Raw genomic sequence first — 21,373 nt, forward strand, 5'->3', positions numbered from 1 at the left:
GGAAGTTTCACAAAAACATTTGCCAACAACTTATACAGGTAGCACCAGGAAAGACTCTCAGTATCCAGCTAGCCACTGTGGATATTGAGCTAGATGGAACAGTGGGCCAACTTGGTATAAAGGCAGCTTCCTATTTACCTCAAAGGATTGCATGAGGTGCTTTGACTTTTCTGACAAGGGAAGAAAGAGTATAGAGCTAAAAATACAAGCAAGAGGTAAGGGGGCAGCAGAGTCTTAGCATTTACATAGCATTATTCAAGTGTTCAAAGTGCTTCAGATACATTATCTCAGCAATCTCTATAACATCTGAATCGGGAGAGGTTGTGCATGTTCTGAACCAGTGCCTGGATGCAGTGATGGGTTGGATGAGGGCCACCAAACTGAGACTGAAGCCTGACGAGACAGATACTCTATGGGTGGGTGGTTCCCAGGTACTGAGATTGGGGCGTTTGCCTGTTCTAGACAGGGTTGGACCTCCTCAGAAAGAACAGGTACGAACAGGATTGCCTTCCCCAATACAAACCTGTGAAATCGTTAAGATCATCAGAGGAGGTCTCGCTGATAGTACCATGGTCTGCAGATTGCCGTCTTGCAGCAATGCGGAAGCAGACCTTCTCCGTGTGGCACCAACCTTGTGGAATGACCTCCCCCCTTGTATTCTGGAGACGTCAACTGGAGTATGCTTTAGGCGCCAATTAAAGACCCATCTCTTCACTCAGGCCTTCTCTGAGTGTGTGTGCTGCCCAGTTTGTCTAGTATGGTGTTGTATTAGTTTTAATGTTTTTATTAATGTTTGATACGTTTTAGCAATTATTATATATCATAATGTATTTTAATGTATATCATAGTGTATTTTAATGTATTTATCTTTCTTGTAAACAGCTTAGAAATATTTTTAAATTATGGTCAGTGGTATATAAATCTATTAAATCAATCAGTCAATCCATCCATCCATCCAGTAGCCTTATTAAGGTAGACCAGTTAATATCATCCTGGAATTAGAGACTGAGTCTGTGTGAATAATGTTTTACCTAAAACCACATGAGTTCATAGCTGAGATGGGAGATCTGAACTGGGGATGTCCCACTTAACAGCTCATACTGTTAGCCACTAGCTACAGAAACTCTTCCCTCTATAGCTGAAGGGAACAGCCCACAGTGGACAAAAGCTACAAGAGCAGAGCAGAAGGAAGGCAGTTAAGAGTCCCTCTTAGACAAAATGGCCTCATCTAGGAAACCTCAAGTGACGTAATAAGATGGAGGGGTAAATACATATAGTTAAGATCTTCATGGCCCTGCTCTGGTTGCCACAATAAATAATTGTGGTGGCACCCTGTCAGTTGAACTCCTGCCCCAAATCTATTTGCTAGGTTCCTAACTCGATTAGTATTTAGGTCCCATGGGGGGGGGGGGAATTGTTGGTTTTAAAAAAAAACAAACCCTGGGCATTTTATGGTATCTGGCTGATCACTAGCACTACTGTTTGTGTCTTTCTGGGGATTTTGTGTGCTGTGCTTTGGCTGTTAGGGAGTATGGATTGTTTTATAGTACCATTGTTTTAAATGCTATCAAGAGCGCCCTTGAGGACCTTCTGGTTGAAAAGCAGAGTAAACATATTCTAAATAATATAAATAAAAAATAATAAAGCATAAAAAATAAAAATTTGTAAAATAATAAAAATTTAAAACAATGACAATAAAAAATAAAATAAAAACATAGTCTGAACACCCCACTCAGGATGAGGGAAAAGAAGACAAGGAGGTGCTTCTTCTTTCCAGATTACAGGTGGGCAGGGTCCTACTCCCCCTTTGTTGTAGAAAGCAGCCCCTTTGCCTAAAGGCAACTCTCTAAGTTGTGGGGTGGGAGAGAGGGAGTGAATGAGGAGCTGCATATGTTCCTGCTCTTGACCCTTTCTGGAAACAGTCCCAATAAGTTTTTATGTCCGCTGAGAAAAAGATGAGGAACATTAACACAATCTATGGCAATTTCTGCAGCAGCAACTTACAGAACTGTAAATGAAGATTAAAGACGTTCAAAGACATGTCAGTTTTTAATTAAATCCAGGCACATGGATTGCTGTCGAGAGTGAACTGTGACTGACCCACATAAATCAGCTGATCAAATAGTCACAGGTTATGTCTTACCTGTGAATATTCTGATTTGTTATACAAAACTCTTATCTTGCCTAGCATATTCAGAACTAGGTTTCTAAGGATTTATTAATATATAACCATTTGATGGGGCTGATTTGTTTTATTCACTGATCAAAACTTTATATTGGAAATGGTACTCATCTAAAATAAGCAAATCACCTCTAGTTTAAAGAATTTGGCACACTCGAACAAAACAAACAAGCCATGCAGCCATACACTGCTATCACTTCAGGCTTTAAAAAAAAAACTTTATCAAGGAAACATGTACTTACTAGAGAGGACTGTAGTGAGGAAGATGTAGTCAGAAAAGGAGATCAGGCCGCATTCTCCAAGTGCATAAAATATGCTGTCTTCATCTGCAAACTTCTCGCGTTCCTGGGAGATTCTCTATTTCAAGAGCACCACAATCCCAAGAGAAGAAAAATAAACGTAGTAAATATAAGACCATAGCTGTTATACTTTAAATATTGCTGTCTCTAACCATCTATTTTCCTACATCCCTTCTGTTACCATTCCAGATACCTTTCCAGCCTTTAAATCTGTCAGATATTTCTTGAAGATTAAAAGGTAAGAATCAAGCATTGTTCTACATTGGGGTGCAGAATGTGCTGCCCTTCAGATGTTGGTGGACTACAACTCCTGCCAGCCCTGGCTGGGACAGTCCAAAATTCCCCATCCCTGTTCTATATCTTCCAACACGCTTAGGCTGCAATCCTATGCACTCTTACCAGGGAGCATCCACCATTTTACATAGTGGGGCTTACTTCAAGTAAACACACATAGGATTGATTTGTTAATATCTTCAACCCCAAACGGTCAACTCAAGATGTGCCTTCCTGTTCCCTGTCAGTCTAATGATTTGGAGAATGACAAGGCATTTCAAAGGCTGTTTATTGCCATTTTTTTGTATAAGAAATGCAAGAAATGTCATTGAAAGTTTGGTGAAACAATTTTTTTTAATGAACTATGAGTTAGTACCTGGGATTGAGTGACTCTGCTTTGAATAAGCTAAGCAATAACAATTTTGGGGTAAATAAAGTTTCTCACTGAAGCAGTCACTTCTGTTGCATTACAGGCCTGGTACAGACACAATGCTGCCTAACTCTTAACTATGATTACAACATTTGAAGCAGGTTGCAGGACTTGGTGTTAACCATGGTTTTGTGTTATATGTACATCGATAGAAGTCATGGTTAGTGCTAACCATCATTTCCCTAAAACCAGAAATTGTAAATATAGTTTGAAGTAGGTTTGCAGACCATAGTTTCATGGTTTGTGTCAATGCAGGTATAATGCAAAACCGTTGTTAACACCATGAATGGAAGAAAGGGGAGAAGTTGCTCCAAGGCGAGGAAAGTGTGGGGTAGGGTGTATAAGCCTGCGGCTCATTCCTGATCTCGACACCACAGTTAAAAGATTAGCAGTGTAACATCTGCACCAGATCACAGTGAAATAAAGCAAGTTTACAGCAATTGCAATGCAGACAAAGCCCTTCTGATTATTAGAGCACATAGCTGTTCCCTCTCTCTCCCACTACGGACATAAGTTTGATTGCTAAACTGAAGAACACTAAACCATTTTGTCTTCTGAAGTTTTAAAGGCCGAAAAGGATGCATAAAGTGGGTTAGAAGTTGGGTCCTAAATTTTCAAAGTGGTGAACTATTTCAGAAGAATTAGAAGACATATCACACACACACACACACTCACACACACGCACATGGGGAAAAATATTAAAGGATCAAGTGGAGTTGTGGTTAACGTGTATGAAAACATGCAGGCACAGAAGCACAGAAACTGCAAGCTTAAGTTTAGGAACAGTATTAGGGAACATAAGACACCACCAAGTGCACACCAGGGTCCAGTTATACAACTGTCCCATATCTGTTACCTCTGTCTAGCGAGGATCCCATCATATATAAGATAAAGGAAAGACAATTTGTTAAGCAATGACACATAAAGCACATGAAATAATCACAGCATCTTTTGAGCTGTTACATTTGAAGAGCAAGAAACATTTAGAGCAATTAAACAGCTCCTGTTACTTTATGTTCTGAATTAAGACATGTGGACAAAAGATGTTGATTGTCTCAGAGGTTCAGATGCCTATCAAGGCTCTCATCCCACTCCTGTCTTGTAAAACACACTGTACATAAATTGGAGACAGTCCACCAAGTAATTTAGAAAAAAGTTAGGCATTATCTGGCTCCCAAAGCAAAAATGGGACAGTAATCACACTGATCAAAATTACAACTTCTAATTATGCCCCACAATCTACCAGCCTTAGACAAATGTGCACACAATTGGTCAATGCAAGACTGTCAAAATGTCAAGTGAGAAATCATAACAAGAATCAGAAACGTGTTAGTACAAAAACTTTGAGGGAAGTTTGGAATGCATCTTAATGATGCATCTTAAGTAGAATTAAGTGTTTGCTCCCCATCCACCCCATTTTGGGGCTGTTTTGTAAATAGCCTTGCTGGGAAAGTTTTACACAACCTAGCCTCAGGACAGCCATAGGCTGTTAATTATGCTAATGTTACATATTTAGCTCTCAACATGAGCTTTCTACAGCTACATCTTTGTGATCTGTCAGTCACAGCCTCCAATATTAGCTCATTACAACATGCATTCTTAAATAACCAACATGGCGCCCAATGTACTCATTAAGATCAAAGGAACCACACTTTAACATCAAAAGTAGATGGCCAACTCTTGTATTTGCTATCAATTATATTTGGGAATATATGCATCACACAACTGGACTATGAAAACTGTGCCTAAAATCAGAACCCAGATGTCTATCTTAAGTTTTCAAGGTTCTGGTAGCATTTATGAACAAATTCCTTCAGTTATTTTAAGTGGGGGGCTAGGATCCATTTAGGCATACACAAGTACTTGGACATGCCAAGGGAATTGGGGACTTCCTTCCCCACTCTTTGGATGGCAAACCCCATGCCCTTTGACAAACTGTTTCTGAAGCTCCCCTCTATTTGAAGTGAGGTTTACTATGCAGCATAGTAAATGCTATTCAAGAAACTCATCCCAAACCCCTTTGGGCACATGTAACTAGTCAAACTATACTTTGGATTTGGGCCACAAATTCTAGCTGTCAAGATCTACTAGTCTTTTTTACTGCAATTCTCTCTAAAGAATGATCACAGATGAGTCTAAAAGACACAGACAAATATAAATTGGAGGCCCCTTAGCTTCAACAAAATGTAACTGGACCCTGTATTCTTAGGTCAGGCTCTGAGTAGATTTCTCACTATATCATTCTGTTCTCATTCTCCATCCACTTTAATATTGCTTAGGGTGCAAACCAATACACACACTTACCTGGGAGTAAGCCTCAATGAACCCAATGAGGCTTACTTCTGAGCAGACAGGTATTGGCTTGAGTCAAAAATTTAGACAGTGTTTCTGCAGTTATGATCATAAACACACTCAACTTACAAGTCTCAATTCCAATGGGATTTTTCCTGTAATGAGGTTTTGCTCATTTAATAATATTGTTGGGTGTTTTTAAGGGATGCACTTTTGAAATCATAACAGGGAGGAACACATCAATAATCAGGCTATGATTTCTTATTCCAGATAACTTAAAAAGATACACCTGGGGGAGGGGGGAGAGTAACTCCCTCTTCGGGAACCATAAGACTGGGGGGCAGGGGAAGAACACCTTACCCATAAGTATTATTGAGAATTCTTATATCAAATTTTTACTGGAATTAATTATGTATTTTCCTTGCAGCACTGAGAGCAACAATAATCGATATAAAATTAATACTGAAACATGGTTGGAATACAACATGTATATTTGTATTATGGGTTCTGAGGGCAGAATCCAACAGGGCACTGCCACGCCTACCGATTCTCGTCCACCTCAGCAATTCCACTGCACAAGCAGCCCCCACTGCTCATGCAACAGCAATTTAACACTTCCAGGGCAACCTGAAATGAATGGAAACACCTGTTTCTGGAAGGAGGCACGTCTGTGGTGCTCGTATATGGGAGCCAACCTGCCTCCTTCAAAAAATGAGGCTTTCTGCTTGATTCAGCACTTCCCCTAGGAAGCATTAAATTTCCTTTGCATAAGGGTTGGGTCCTATTTGTGCAATGGAATTAGCGGGACCCACTGCTTTACAGAAGGGAATCGGCAGGGTGGAAAAGAATCAGCGTGAGTTTAAGTGCCCTGTTGGGTTTTGCCCTGAATGCCACAGTCTGAGTGAGCATCCTATTCCTAGCCTCTTTTACAATTCTGTAAAGTGTATTACTTCTACAGGCATAAAATCAATCGCTCAAGCACTCTATATTAAGATATTTTCTGTTGTGTATAAACTTGAGATGCATGAAATCTCAGCACCATCTTCCCCTGACTATTTGTCCTGCTTCTTTTGCTTGCTGCACAATGCATTATTATTTTTGAAATCTAATGCAAGGTATTTAAAAGCAAAGTCAACATGCAGATGGCAATAGAAACAACAGCTGTAACTAGTATGTTAATGTCGAATATGCTAGCCACTTCCTGACACAGATTATAGTTATCCCTGCCATTAGTATGATTAATAGCCAAATAACTTCAGCACAATCCTCACATTGCAGGCCCTTTTTGCATCTGGATGCCAAGTAAACTTCCAGCATTCAATGCTAATCTAGTTCTCCTGTTAAATTAAAGAGTCAACACTTTTTTTTCTAAAGCTCCCTCTTGACAAAATGGAGATTTTACTCCAAAAAGGACGCTGGCTATGATTCAAAAAGGCAGTTTAGCTTACTGAAAAGTTTTGTATTTTCAAAAAATCAATCCAAAGGGCCTGCTCTGAGCATTGCCTGAAGTTCACATCATAAGCGAAGTATGCAAAAATGAGAAATCCATTAGTATAGAGCTTATTTACAATAACATTCCTGGAGTAGTGACATCCTGTTAGACCCAAGCATTCAAGACAAGCATACAGACATACACATACTTCAGTGGAATATCCTTTCATTGTATATATGAACACAAGCAAGAATATGCATAAACAGCAGAAGAGGTGAACAGTTCCCACCAAATGCATTTAGACCATCAGCTAAGTGAACAATCAAAGCAATGCTTCTTGCAGATGTTGCTGTAACATGGACCATGCAGGAAAAGTGAACAGCTTAAGACAAAACAAGGACAGCCCATCTGTCAAAATGACAGCGAATAAGATTGTGAATATCCATTCTGTCCAATGGGTTAAATAAAACAATTCAAGACAATACTTCAGAGTGTTAACTTTCCAAGTTACTACAGGAATGTAGCACTACAGTCACATCTAACAGAAGAAAAAATCCACAGGTATGCTCTTGAATTCAAAAAGTCATGACATGAGCAAGAAATGTCAGGACTGACCTTCTTTGAAAAGTGAGGCAGGGAAACAAATGTGTTTCTCCCCATTCCCAAGCATTTGGTGCAAAAGTCCTAAGCAGGGATGATTCCCTCCATCCTTTTGTTGATGATGGAAGAAACAGGCAGCAAATGCTTTGTCCCAATAGCAGAAACTTAAGGGTGGTCCCAGGCTCTGGGCATATCACAGCCATATGATTATTTGCTGAACCATCCAAATCAAGGCTCCTCCCCCTATACTAACAAGAACTGGATGTATACAAAAGGGGGAAACACCCACCCACAAATATCAGGAATATTCTGCCTCGATTCTACTCACAGGAACATAGGAAGCTGCCATACCGAGTCAGACAACTGATCTATCCACATCATTATTCCCTGGACCAGCCTTCTCCAATCTGATGCTCTCCAGACATTTTGGACTTTAACTCCCATCACCTCCAGCCAGCATGGCTAATGGTCAGAAATTCTCGAAGTTGTAGTCCAAAACATCTGGAGGGCACCAGGTTGGAGAAGGCTAGTCTACAGTGAGTGGCAGTGGTGCTCTAGGGTTTCAGTTCTCACGAGTTCACTGGCTAAACAGAAGTTTGTAGAGATACAGCATTATTCTATTCATCTGGCTGATTTAAGACAAGATGCATGTCCACTTGGATAAAGAAATATAGCTGTACAAGTGTCCTGTGTACTAAAGAAGAAAATGTCTGAGGATTTCAAAGCTGATATTAGTTCAAAGTAGGATCGCCACCTTCTAACCTGACAAATTATGGACAGTCATGTCTTCTACCACATAAATTGAACAAAACAAGTAGGACCCCAAAGGTCTTCCTGCAAGCACAGTTGCTAGTCACGTGGTTTGAGTTATATGAATTACTGAAAACCGAGAAAGAAGAAAAGGTCACCAATGCCTAATGGTTATTATAGGCCTGTATTTTCCAACACAGCAATTTCAGCTTCACAACGGGTATAACTAGCAAGAGAACACTATGAATCAATCATCACAGCATTGCCCAATTAACAATATATCCTTATTACTTTCTATTAACTTTTAAAAGCACACTTGGCATTCCCACTTGCTACCTCCAGAAGCCCTTTTTTCTTGAACACATATATTTCAAATGGAAGGCATGGCTGATGGTAGTCTAGGTACACAATTCTGCCATCAGAGAAAATATGGGCACAACTCTGTCCTAATGGGTTGGATTTAGACTTGTCCGAGGATCAACCCTCCAAAGCAGCATGGGCGGCGACACTGGAGGCTGTAGAGGTGGGGGGAGGGAATCTGAGAAAATTGCCACACTTCCCCCATCCACCAGTGCCAGCAGAACTCTGCCGAGCGCAAGTCTGGATCCAAAACAATCTATTTTCAATTTATTATGGTCAAAGTTCCCCAACTATGAATACATAAAAATTGCAAGCAGGCAGCAATCCTATTTCAAAGTCAAAAGCATCAATTACTAAGAACTTTGCTAAAACTAGTGCAGTATCATTGTATTTTACATAGTAAAAAAACAACAACTTGATGAGCAGCATTTGGGCACCTCAGTCAGACAATTATACTTCTGGAAATTCATGTAAATGACCATTTGCACTGCATTACAAAGGAAGGAGGTGAATGTTCAGTGACATTATCCATGCCATTAATGCTTATACGTCAATATTTATTTTGTTTATAATGTGATGATCTTAAGCAATCATTGCATAGTTTCCTTCTCCAAATCTAAACAATATGCACTACCGATCATGAGTAGCAAAACTGTACTCTGGAAGTTTTATACATTTAACAGAAAAGATGTTCCCCCTCAAACTTTAAAAATTTAGATCTAGGATAGTGATACCTTTTGGTAGTCACATTTATTTTGGATTACAGAAGCTGCATAATGACTGGGGAAAAATGAGTGCTTAAGATTGTGTGTATCTGAGTTTGCTGTAATGTCATTCTCTTTCAGTCTCCACTGACCACTCTCAGTTTTGCTAACTGCACAACACATACAGAATTCAACATTACTTCATTTTCATTGCAGCTAAAGCTGAAGTCCTATGCCCATACTTGGGAGTAAATAAGTTTTCATTGAATTGCTTCTGAGTAAATATGCATAGGAGTAGGCTGAAAGATTTGAATGTTCAGAGACAAAACAATATTTTAAAAAGTAAAGATTTGGCTGGTTCAAGATTAGTAGCCCTTACTGGGCAAGAAGTATCTAAATTTATATAAGGGAGTTTTAGGAGAGATTACATCTTCCCCTATATCTTTTTATGAAAGAGACATTATCCATCTCTATTCAGCAAACACTTCATTCAGCCAAGGAACACAGTTATCCAGATGCTTCATAACATGTTTTAACTACATTTTATCACCATTTAGATACTTCAGGCAGACAAGAAAAAGACACCTTCAAAGGTTCCTTTGACTCCTCAGCTGTGTGAGGTGATATTTTAATGGGTGTAAATTAAAATGTGATAGTTAAATAATTTACAATAATATCACCTGTCTTCCTAGTCTAGACCTTACCTGTGCAAGTACCCACCTATGAACACTGATCAATGTCTACCTAAAGTTGCTTCATCAAAGATGATAAGTGAGAAATGGGATCTTTTCAACCCTGACCCTGAGACTCTTAAACAAGTTAGCTGAGAAAGTGCAACTCCCAGGTGCTGTTTTTAGAAAGGCAAGTGAACAGTGGGCTGGTTCACACAATCACCACAGCCCACCATGGCTTATTTAATGTGCCAGTGGCCATTTTGAATATTCAGCCGCCAGCAGGGTGTTCCTATAGTTTGTCCTCTCATCCGAAACTGGGCAGCTGGGGCTGTTTGAGGGTTAAACAACCGTCAAGTTGTTTACAACAGATCAAACCGCTGTATCCATCCATCTAATTTTAAGAAATCAGAACTCAAGACATTTTTAATTTAACTGCATGGCATTTGACTACTCTTATCTTACTTCTGAGTATATATATATATTTTAAATGGCAAGGAAGCCAAGGGAATGCTGTTAAACTTGGCTTGAGAGGCCTAATGCAGTAAATAAATCTTTAGGGACTCTCAAATGAAGAAATCAGGTTTCATATTCTCTACACCCAAATTTTATCCATATCAAACAATATGCCAAGCTCAGGCTGCAATCCTATACACATTTCCCAGGAAGTAAGTTAAGTCACACTGAACTCAGTGGGGCTTACTTCAGTACAGGATTGCACTGTCAAACTAAAAGGATGGGTAGACACATGGTATTAGGACAAAGTCATAGTTTATTTTAGCAATAAAATTATTTTCCCCCAAATAAGAAGCTTTTTAATTTAGAAAACCAACATTTATATGATCAAACACAGCCTTTTATGGTCTTTCTTCAGTAATCAAATCTTTTTAACCCAGACGGGTTTGTTTATCTCCATCAGAACAGAACTACTTTTAAAGATATTTTGCAGACACCCTCCCCCCACCAGCCCCCCTTCTTGAACTCTACCCTATATTTTCCCTATAAAATTATGTTCACAAAAGGATTAAAGCAGAACTTGTACTATTTGTGGTCTTCAGAGGCTAGAAAGAGAAATGTACATGTGCCCCTTTACAGCAACAGAATAAGTATCCATCACCATTTTTAAAAGCCGCACCTGAAATGCAAGACTAGCATTCTACAGTCAAGAAGAAACAAGACACCAATGTCCCAAGACCCTTCACAGGCAGCAGGAACTGAGCATGCAAGGGAAGAACCCTTGCAAAGAAAGCAAGAAGGACATGCCTCTTAAAAAGGGACAGAATATATTTTGTATTCCCCATTACTGGTGTCTTCCAGCATTTACAAATGGCTCCTGCACATTGGTTCAAACTAATTATTTTATTTAAAGAGCTATCATAACACCAGTTTACTCTTTTGTTATATATTGACTTCCATTTGTTCACAAGGTGAGAGATGGTTATTTTAAATCTAAACTGCTTTAAAAGAACATATGCAATGTAGGCATTTGCAATATAGAAAACACTACACATATCGTTTCTTCAGAAAGCAATGTATTTTTATACACCAGAGCCTAGAAGGTCAATGACAGAATTGTTATTGAGCTTTAAACATCTCAGCAAAAAGAATGAGACATTTATGTAACTGTGACAGGTAAGGATTTATTGATAAGAGATAAGCGAGCTGCCTTCAGTGCTCTGCTCCAGAGCATGGAAGAAGGCCACATTCCATTTTAGTAGAGAGGTTACTGTATTTATCATATCAGACTGCTACAGATGTAGCTGGCTCTCTGAGCAAAGCATGCTGACATACTACGACACGCCTCATAAATCACCAATTATGTGTTTTGCTGTGCGCACTGCATTTGCCCAAGGATCCAGCTATGACTAAAATGGCCAGAGGCAGCACCTACAGTGGTCAAGGAAGAGAAGCTCTGTCTCTTTCACCCACCAGTATGTCTTTTGTCACAACTTTTTTTTTTTTTTTACTTAAGGCTACAAATCCTATATGCACTTACACCTATAAGCGTCACTGAAAACAATGAGACTCATTTCTGAGTAGACATGTCTAGGATTATATTGTAATTGGATATATGAAAGGAATGCTGAACTTCAGTCTTTTGGTCATACTTCTCTCCCACATATGGGGGAGACAAGAAAATAAGTGTAGTACTTTTATAGGTAGCCTACAGAGAGTGATGAAAAAAACCTGAAACTGCAGTGTTGAGGGATGGAGTACACCCTACCCCATCTCCCTATTTCAGTACACCAGCCTTCCCCAACCTGGTGACCTCCAGATGTTTTAGACTACAACTCCCAGCATTCCTGACCATTGCCGATGCTTTCTGGGGCTGATGGGAATTGAAGTCCAAACCACCTGAAGGGCACCAGGTTGGGGGATAGCTAGAATACACTTATAGTTTTCAATTTTTTTTAAAATCCAATTTTGTCCTGGTGAGGTCAACTTGAGTAAGAGTCCAGAAGAAAATTCAGGATTTTTCAAAGATTGTGGGTACAGGCCCTACTTGGAGAAACTATTTTAAGAGATTTTCACCAACATTTGCACTGGAGGTTTTCAATACTACTAAATATAAATCAGCGAATTGGTTTTATTTTAACCAAAAGTTGAAAAATTCTAAAAATTATTTTAAAAAACAAAAAGAATGTGCTCTAAAATGGGCCACAAATTATTTTTTTGGCTAAAAGGGTTAAGACTGCTTTAAGGCAAGTTTCCCCCAGTGTCTTAAGTTATAATTGAAATGTGGTGCCTCTCAGTATGGATGTTTACATGGCAGAAAACCGACAGAAAAAGCCTCTTAAAATGTTCAAAAGCTACTGAAGTAATGCCCTATTTGCTTAGACCATAATCTTTCATATTAAACAGGGGTTCCTCAGGGAAGTGTTCTATCAGTGCTGCTTCCACAAATATACACATTTGTCAACTGAGACAACTCAATGCAGTACTGCTACAATTTGAAATGATGCGGCCTTATTCAAGAGAACTAGTCAGCATGCAGGACCTCTCTCTTGAAAATACCCTAAGGCATTAATTAAGAGAGCACTCTAGACATAAACATCAGCAAATGTAAGAAAGCTAGAAAGCTTTATAAAAAGATCACTGCATTTAATAAGAAACATATTTTTGTCATTATTCTGCTTTTCCCTGTATTCCCTCAGTACCTTTCAGTTAAAATCATGAGGTGAGAGGCCCAGGGAATGCATGTTGACTCTGCAGCCAGATGGGCTTTAGTACTCTCTTGTTCACCTCAAGAGGACTGTCCTTGAATTCTTTTCTGATATATTGATTACACTGAATAAGATATACAATATAAATTAAATCAATATATCTGGTGTACAAGCTTTCAGATTAAATATAATCCATTTCTCTTCAGGGTTCAGAAAACCTCCTACTATGCCTGATTAATTTTGCAGAACTTGAAAATTTTTATGGTCCAGGCAAAGTTAACACATTACCAGTCATGTCTTGAAATCTTTTACACAATAGATCCAAACCTAGATTTATCAAAATGTCTCATGTTCATATTTATCTGCAGGGAACCTTCCACACACTAGATATCTTTTTAAATAACTGTTTTAAAAAAAATAGGAGTCTGGAGTTCTCTCAGAGTTCTTTATTTCCAGTAACATTTGGAAGCCCAGAATCACATGAGCAGGACCAGCTGCATGGGTCTTTCCCACTCCGTCACCATCTGGCTGTGTGGGAAAGACCCCTACAATTGGCCTCATCCATGGGACTCCAGGCTTCCATACATTACCACAGCAGTGTGGATACAGTTCCTGAGATGCTGTGGTAATGTATGACTCTGGTTTGAAAGAGGAAAAAAAGTGCTAAACTCTATTTGAGCTAAATACATCTTTGCATCAACATTCAGGTTTTTTAAAATGCAAATAGTACCAGCTGGTGGGACATGATAATTATCAGAACCAGGACAGGCAGTAAGGGGAACTTAATCCTTTCCTCTCATGCTGCAGTCTTGAGGAAATTACCTCCTCTGCAGCTGGTATTTACATTAGGAGGAAATCCCACATTGGTGCCAGTTCAACACCAGCCTTGGGGTGGGGGGGTCCTCATGACCACAGCAGGGGAGGAAAGGGTCGACTCCCCTGCAAGTGCTGCAAGTTCTCTCTCTCTCTCTCTCTCTCTCTCTCACACACACACACACACAGCTGATGCTATCTGAATTTAATATACAGCTTTTTAAAAAAAATCCAAAGACACATTTAATGTCATGTCTAAAAACACCTTTTCTTGAAGGCATTGTTGACACTCTCAAAACTCACAGAGAACCAATACATTCTGGGAGAAAAATTTATCCTGAAAGATGGTTTAAAAATCCATTAACAGCCTACTTGAAAGTACGTTCAACTGAACTTAAAGGGCTAACTTCTGAGTAGATATGTATAGGATTGTACTGTAAACAGGCACGTAAATAAATAAATAAATAAATAAATAAATAAATAAATGTCTTCAAATATGCAAACAAACTAGAGGTTCCTATCTCAGGGAAATTGATAAGCCAAATTGTCCTACATCACTCATTAATTCTGTTGAATATATCTTTTCAGCCATGTATTTCTTCTTTATACAGTTTAATGGCAGATAGATGACAAAACAGAATAATCTTAATAATGTAGGCATACGTGGCTAGACTCCACAGGCATGAAAAGAGCTAGTTTACATATAAAATTTGGAATTTTTATGTGAATATAGTCATAGACCAACTCTTCCATTCTTGTAGAAAATAAAATATTCAATAGCTTTAAGGCTGAAAATTTTATTTCACCTACTACAAAGAAGGTCATTGTTTCATTTTGTCACACCAAAGTAGAAATCAACCATGGTTACTTAGTAAAATGATCACAAAAATGAGAAGTAACGTAGTAGCATCTAGTTGCTTTACCAGAAAGGAAGTTATTATGCATGAAAAGGCTTAACACCTAACACAGCTGCTACTACATTTTTTGCTGGAAAGAGTCCCCATTTCCATATTTTAAGACAAAGCCATATTGTTACTCCAAATGAAGAAAACCAAAATTCTTTTTAGGTAATGGGGAAAAAAGATAAATATATACTGTCCCTTTTAAAAGGAGGTGCACATGGGATCTGAAGCACAAATTGGTTTAAGCACATGCTGACAAGTCAGTACCTGCCAAAAATCCTGATGAGAGGGGGAAAGGTTAGGAAGAAAGGGAAGAAAATGAGCAAAGGTTTGGTTAAAAAATAAAAATAAATAAAAGAATAACAAATAGAACATCATAACAGGAGGAACCACAGAACAAAAAAAAATCCAAGTAACATTTCAGGAAGAAAAAATTGCTGCACTCCTTAGCACCAAGAAATAAAAGGAGGCAGAGAAAGATCAGTGCCATTTAGGAGTTACCTGCTAAAACATAAAGAATTGAAATTAGTAGTTAGTTACCAAAAAAGGAGAAAAAGCAAGACTAGTAAAATACTTCCTGGTTATGTCAACAAAACCAATATGCTACAAAGCTTTGACAAGGGCAGGGAAATGGTAGAAGACTGCCTGTTCATAGATATTATGCAATCTTTCTAAGAAAGGGGCAGTGTTCCCCCCCAATAGAATTCCCATATCCCAGTCTTCCCCAACCTAGTGCCCTCCAGATGTGTTAGACTACAGTTCCAGTCAGCCCCAGCCAGCTTGGCCACCGGTCGTGCTGGCTGGGGATGATGGGAGCTGTAGTTTAACATCTGAAAGGCACCAAGTTGGGGAAGTCTGTCATATGCCTTACATACATCCTTAACGATCGATGTTATTACAGTTAAAGGGATAAGTCTTTCCTGATGGGTAGCACCTCTATTATGACGAAAGCATAACACAATTAATATCTGCAGCTAAATATTAATGGCTAATCCCAGGTTAAAATCTGAGATCCAAATATATCACAGGGAGCTGTTTGAATCCTTCTGCAGGACAAAGCTATTCGAATGCATATGAACATCAGATCTTTGTGTGTGCTGTAAAGAGCACATCATGTTTGTGTAAATAGCTACTTTTCCCTTAATATACACTAAAGCAAGATGTCACATGCCAATCCTTTTCAATTTGTTCTATACTTTAAAGGAAAAAGCAGTGATTTACTATTCACAACTAATGAAGTGCACATGTATTATGCAGCATTTTGTATGGTACGGTAAGCGTAAGAAGCTACCCTAATCAACCAGAATTTACTAAAGGAAACAAGAAACCTGGAAGTTATTTAACTGAGAGAGGGCAGGCAAGGAAATACCGAAAACTTAGTGCACGTTCCTTTATGAAAAATACGCTCTTTTATCAGCTCAACAAAATCTCTCTCAGGTCAAGTCTTTGTCAGTTTCAGTTTTCTGTTATTCAACAGCAGAGTGAAAGGATAAGTATGTATAGAACCACCCTACAAAGCACAGTTGTCATGGAAAGATCATCAAAAAGATCTGAAATGACTCTGCAGCACAAGTTCAAATTATCTGGATAGATTTAGAGATGTTTCTCATGTGATAATAGAATAGGCTGGGTTATGTAAGTGCACATAAAGTACAGCTATAACATAATTTGACGTTTCAGACAACCAGTCAAAGACAGTCCATCGTACAGATACACGGAAATATGCCCACGATGTATTATTGCAATGTGAACTAAATACTATTTGTCTTCAAGGCAAATCTTTTTCAATGATATCATAAATAGCAGAGCAGACTATATGGCCTACTCAGCTGCATTCAACTTTAGCATTCAAACTCTAGTAATGAACATCAGAAGCGTGCGTCTCTTGATCACACTTTGGAATGACCAAGAAAGAACAAGACTACACAGATTAAGGTCTGTGGCCATTCAGAGAGAATTCACACTCAGTTCTCCAGGCCAACCCGCACCCCTCTCATCACGGTGATGGCTGGTGGCAGCTTAAGCATAGCGTGCCTCGGTCCAAGCTGCTGGTGCTATTGCCAAGTTAAAAGAGCCCTTCCTCCCATCCAGCTGGAGTGGAGGAGAGGCAGATGGTAACACCATCCCACTTGGACAAGTAGCGGAGGGGGATGGAGAGGAAAAGACAAGAGGTCCAGTCCATGCCACCCTGACGCACAGCTCGGTTAGGCATGAGAATCCAATTCCTCCATCCCCAGGCAGGCTGGTGGGAATGTCAATCCACATTCAGAAGGAGCAGAAGGGGCCTGTCTCAGAGGGAGGAGAGAACGAGTGGCAGAAGCTGTATTGTAAGTCAGCTCTTCAGAATACATCAGCAATACTGTAGTTCACTAAAATGACAGGTCAGCCAGTATTAAGACAATGCAAGAAAACAGGGAAGTAAGCAAATCTGCTTTTGCCTGAGGGTGTTACTCAATGAGATAAAGAACTAGGGAGAGGAGAAGGCAGCAAAACCAACTTGGAATTCTGCATCTCTTTCTTACGTGAAGCCTTGGCTTTCTGGCAGTAGCTTGAACAAGGTATATGAAAGACGGATCAACGTGGATTAGGTTATCAATACGCAATGAGAGAACAGTTAAAGTTACAAAAAAGGGGGCCATCTTCCCATTTCAACTTGAGAGAAATAAGGGCCATTTTACAGACTGCATTTCTCTGACAGAAAAAAAAAATCAGCGGAGAACTTATCCTGAATGACAAATGCAAGTATCAGTTTTGCTGCAATTATGTGTGTGGAAGCTGCAGCTGATTAGGAAAAATCTTGCATGTAAAGTGGCCTGGAGAGAGGAGGAAAGAGCACTCTTTTTTATTTTTGAGTATGATGTTGCTTCTACAATCTCAGTGCTATGCAAGCCAAGCAAAGAGGCTGTTTAGAATCTCAGATTTGGTTGCGTTCATCGTAGTGAGCCATAAAAATAAAGAACCTGCTATGATCTCCTCCAATCCCAACGCATCTTTGCTTAGTACTACAGAGTGTTTTTTTGGGGGGGTGGGGATAACTATCCACTTCGTAGTTAAAGTAACAATTAACATGCAACCACAGGTTTAGGAATCTCACCTTCCCATCATAGCGCTTCACCACAAACTGATCAAGGCCTAAGTCTGAAAGAAAGAAAAACAAGTTTATATAGTATTGCTTGAATAATATGACATAACTTCATGAGAGCTTAATGCAAGTTTTATAAACACATCACTGACAAGCTCTAACCAAACAAACAGAGAAAGTGCGGGAAATGTTAAGTGTTACATCTTGCTTAACAGTAGCTTTATTTTATAGCTTATGATATATTTACAGGTCTGGGTAATACAGCCTTCTCTTTATCTTTTTTTTTTTTTAATGTCACAATATATTCTACATCCAACATCATGCTTCATCAGTAGCTTAATGCACAAGTTCTCTCTCTATCCCTTGACGTTACTTTATATAGTAACCTCTATCCTTCATTATCCATATTACCTGAAGCCAGCCTGGAGAGCACCAGGTTACTTACCCATGCCTTAAGTAGTAACTGCCATAATAGATCTCAGAATCTTTCATTGCTATCAATTTTTAAATAACATTCATTTTATACAAGTTGAAAGCAATTGCTGTTTTATGGACTTCAAGCTAAGCAGTTAAAAAAGGTAAGATTGTGGGACACTGAAGGGGAAAGAAAGACAATAATCAATTGTAAGTGGAGTAGGCATGGCAGTAGATCAGACTTCCCCAACCTGGTGCTCTCCAGATACTTTGGACTACAACTTCCAGCATTCCTGGCTGTTGTCCATGCTGACTGGAGCTGATGGGAGTTGTAGTCCAAAACATCTGGAGAGCACCAGGCTGGGGAAGGCTGTGGGAGATAACAGCACAAGAGATGTTACAGAAGCTTATTATCTGCCACCATGAAAAATAGCAAAAAAGGGGAATAGTGAAACCAAGTATATAGTATAAATCAGATGGAGTAAACTGGGGAAGAATAAATAAATCCTTATCCTCATCCAACTGTCAAATTCAATGCTTTGTTTCTGTTTGTACAAGGCATTGCACAACTCATTGCAACTTCATTAGACTAGGTGCTGCTTGCACTAGTTGTGCTAGCAGCTGTGCAATTGCTAGCCAAATGACACCAACTCTTGTAATTTTTCTGCTAGCATAACGTTGGATGTAACCTAGAACTAGTACAACTAGTGCAAGCAACACCTAGTCTAATGAAGTCATAATGAATTATGCTATACTTTGCACAACAGCTTGTTCAAGTAAAAGCAAAGTATTAGATTTGAAACTTGTGCTAGAATAACAATGGGGTTTCCACAAGCAGTAAAAACTTTGGGTAAAATCCAGCTTAAGTCCTACTTATAGTAGACCCACTGAAATGAATGGGCCTTAAGGTTTATGTTGGATTTTACCCTTTGCACTAGCAGAATGACACCACCGGATACAACCCAAAGTGATGGGGAAAGTTTGAAATTGTCTCGTTTTGGCTACATAGCTACGGTTAGGGAGAAAACAGTTCCTAAACTGCTATTTTTGTTTACTGTCTTACATTCTGTTTATAGAGTCCAAGATTGTTAAGGAACTGGCAAAAACACTATCAGATTTTTTCTGGGGGAATATGCTTGCAAGTATTAATCTTGACATACTGTGGAAGATGAGAAAAAAGTTATGGAGAAGTGTCATTACCAAACTTAATTCTGTGGTATAAGGCCACATGACTAGCTTGAGTTATGGACTGGTTTAAGAGCAAGGAATCTCTGTATCATTGGAAACTTCAATATGGTCCAGTAGGGAAATAGAAAACAATTCAGTAAGGATAAAGTAATCTCTGAACAAGCTAATCCTTGAGCAAATACTTTTTAACGAGGAAAAAAGAGCACAGAAGTATCTCTATTGGAGTCAATAAGACATGATGAAGATTTCAGTTGAAATCAATCGTCTGGTCTGTTTAGTATGTGGGAAGAATACAATCTGTATACTTATAATAATGCAATTTAAAAACACACACAATACTGGCATATGATGAAGTGGTCCAAAATATGAAGATTAATAATCCACCTTTTCATTACCACCTACAGATCAGGCATTTCATTACTTACAGAGGAGAACTGACATTAATGAATTGAAAAAAATTGAAAAGATGCTTGTTAATGATTATTTGACCCCCCAAATCAGGTCTAAAAATATAATCTATTATGAGTGGGGGGCAGAGGGGAAATCAGTGAAGGACAACTGATGGGCAAACTTTACGAGTATAGAAATAATACAATGGAAAGGGGCCATATTCTTGACATGGCAAATGATTTTCATTAAAATCAAATTCACACACACAGCATCATATGGTTTTTCATTAGTGGTATAAATAACACACAATACAACCAAAACAAGGTATGTAGAATGAATATAATAGGATGTTGAAAAAACTACTCCTATAAATACCAACCCTTCCACCACTTATGGTGTTTATGTCCTCAAATTAAAAGATACTGGGAAGATATCTTGGAAGTGATATACCAGTGTTATGACAGTAGAACCCACTGGTAGTTCTGTTGGGGTATTTTAATGATAATGGATCAATTCAGATGATACTCTAAAACAGGGCTTGGCAATGTGGTGCCCTTCAGATGCTTTGGACTACAACTCCCAGAAGCCCCTGCCAGCATGACCAACAGTCAGGGATTATGGGAATTGTTATCCTCAACATGTGGAGGATACCAGGTTACCTGCTCCTGCTCTAAAACCATCATTTGGAAGACCTGAGTCTTGTACCTCCATGCTCCTCTCTCTCCTCTCCATTTCCTGTTCATTATCCAAACACACAGGCACATTATGGTTAACAGGAAACAGAAAGGGAATCCACATGTAATGGGAATGAGGGGGTACACAAAGTCTGCAGCTCAGTCATGATCCTCTGAACTACAGTTTGGAGGACCAACCAAATTGCTCCAAAGAAAGAAAGAAAGAATAAAAGTAATGGATTAATTAACAGTCACAAAAATTGTTTTAGCCAAACATTAAAAATTAAGAAGTATTCCTACTAGGAAACAATGGCTGGAAAAGGTCTGGTATCAAGACATTTACTTTGCTAATTCGTACAAGACGCTGAAATGTAGATGTAGAATCTTTTAATAAATGGATGAAATTTGTAATAGATGAGATCTGTGAACTATCATTATGGCACTAGATGAGTTCCAGGTCCTATTTTCTCAGTATTATGAATATTCATCCTATCTGTATTTATTTTTACTACTAAAAAGAGCATATATATAAAAATGTTACTGGATGGGATTTTAAATAATTACTGCAGCATCTGATTACTCAGATTGGCAAGATGAGAGGCATGAGTGTGTGTAGTTTAACAGCCTTGATCAGCAAGGCAGAGAATATATCATTGCCACCTGTTTATGAGTAAACGTGATTAAATGCTTTCCATTTATTCAGAAGTTCATAATGGTCATGGTGCAGAAAATGGAGTTATTAATCAATGCAGA

General features: G+C 38.8%; 1 protein-coding gene across 5 annotated transcripts in view; it reads right to left on the reverse strand.

The window, feature by feature from the left end:
• MICU1 (mitochondrial calcium uptake 1) overlaps positions 1–21,373 on the reverse strand; it is a 166,546-nt gene that overhangs the window by 78,757 nt on the left and 66,416 nt on the right. For all 5 annotated transcript variants that reach the window (XM_084845591.1, XM_084845590.1, XM_084845594.1 and 2 more), the window contains 2 exons: positions 17,967–18,010; positions 2,425–2,539 (listed from right to left, as the gene is read on the reverse strand). In XM_084845591.1, coding sequence (XP_084701717.1) covers positions 2,425–2,539; positions 17,967–18,010 — 159 coding nt within the window. The remainder of the gene's footprint in view (positions 1–2,424; positions 2,540–17,966; positions 18,011–21,373) is intronic.

This window comes from Heloderma suspectum, chromosome 3 (genome assembly GCF_057233095.1).
Source record: "Heloderma suspectum isolate Gila_16-S chromosome 3, 16-S_ref, whole genome shotgun sequence".
Classification (NCBI taxonomy): Eukaryota; Metazoa; Chordata; class Lepidosauria; order Squamata; family Helodermatidae; genus Heloderma; species Heloderma suspectum.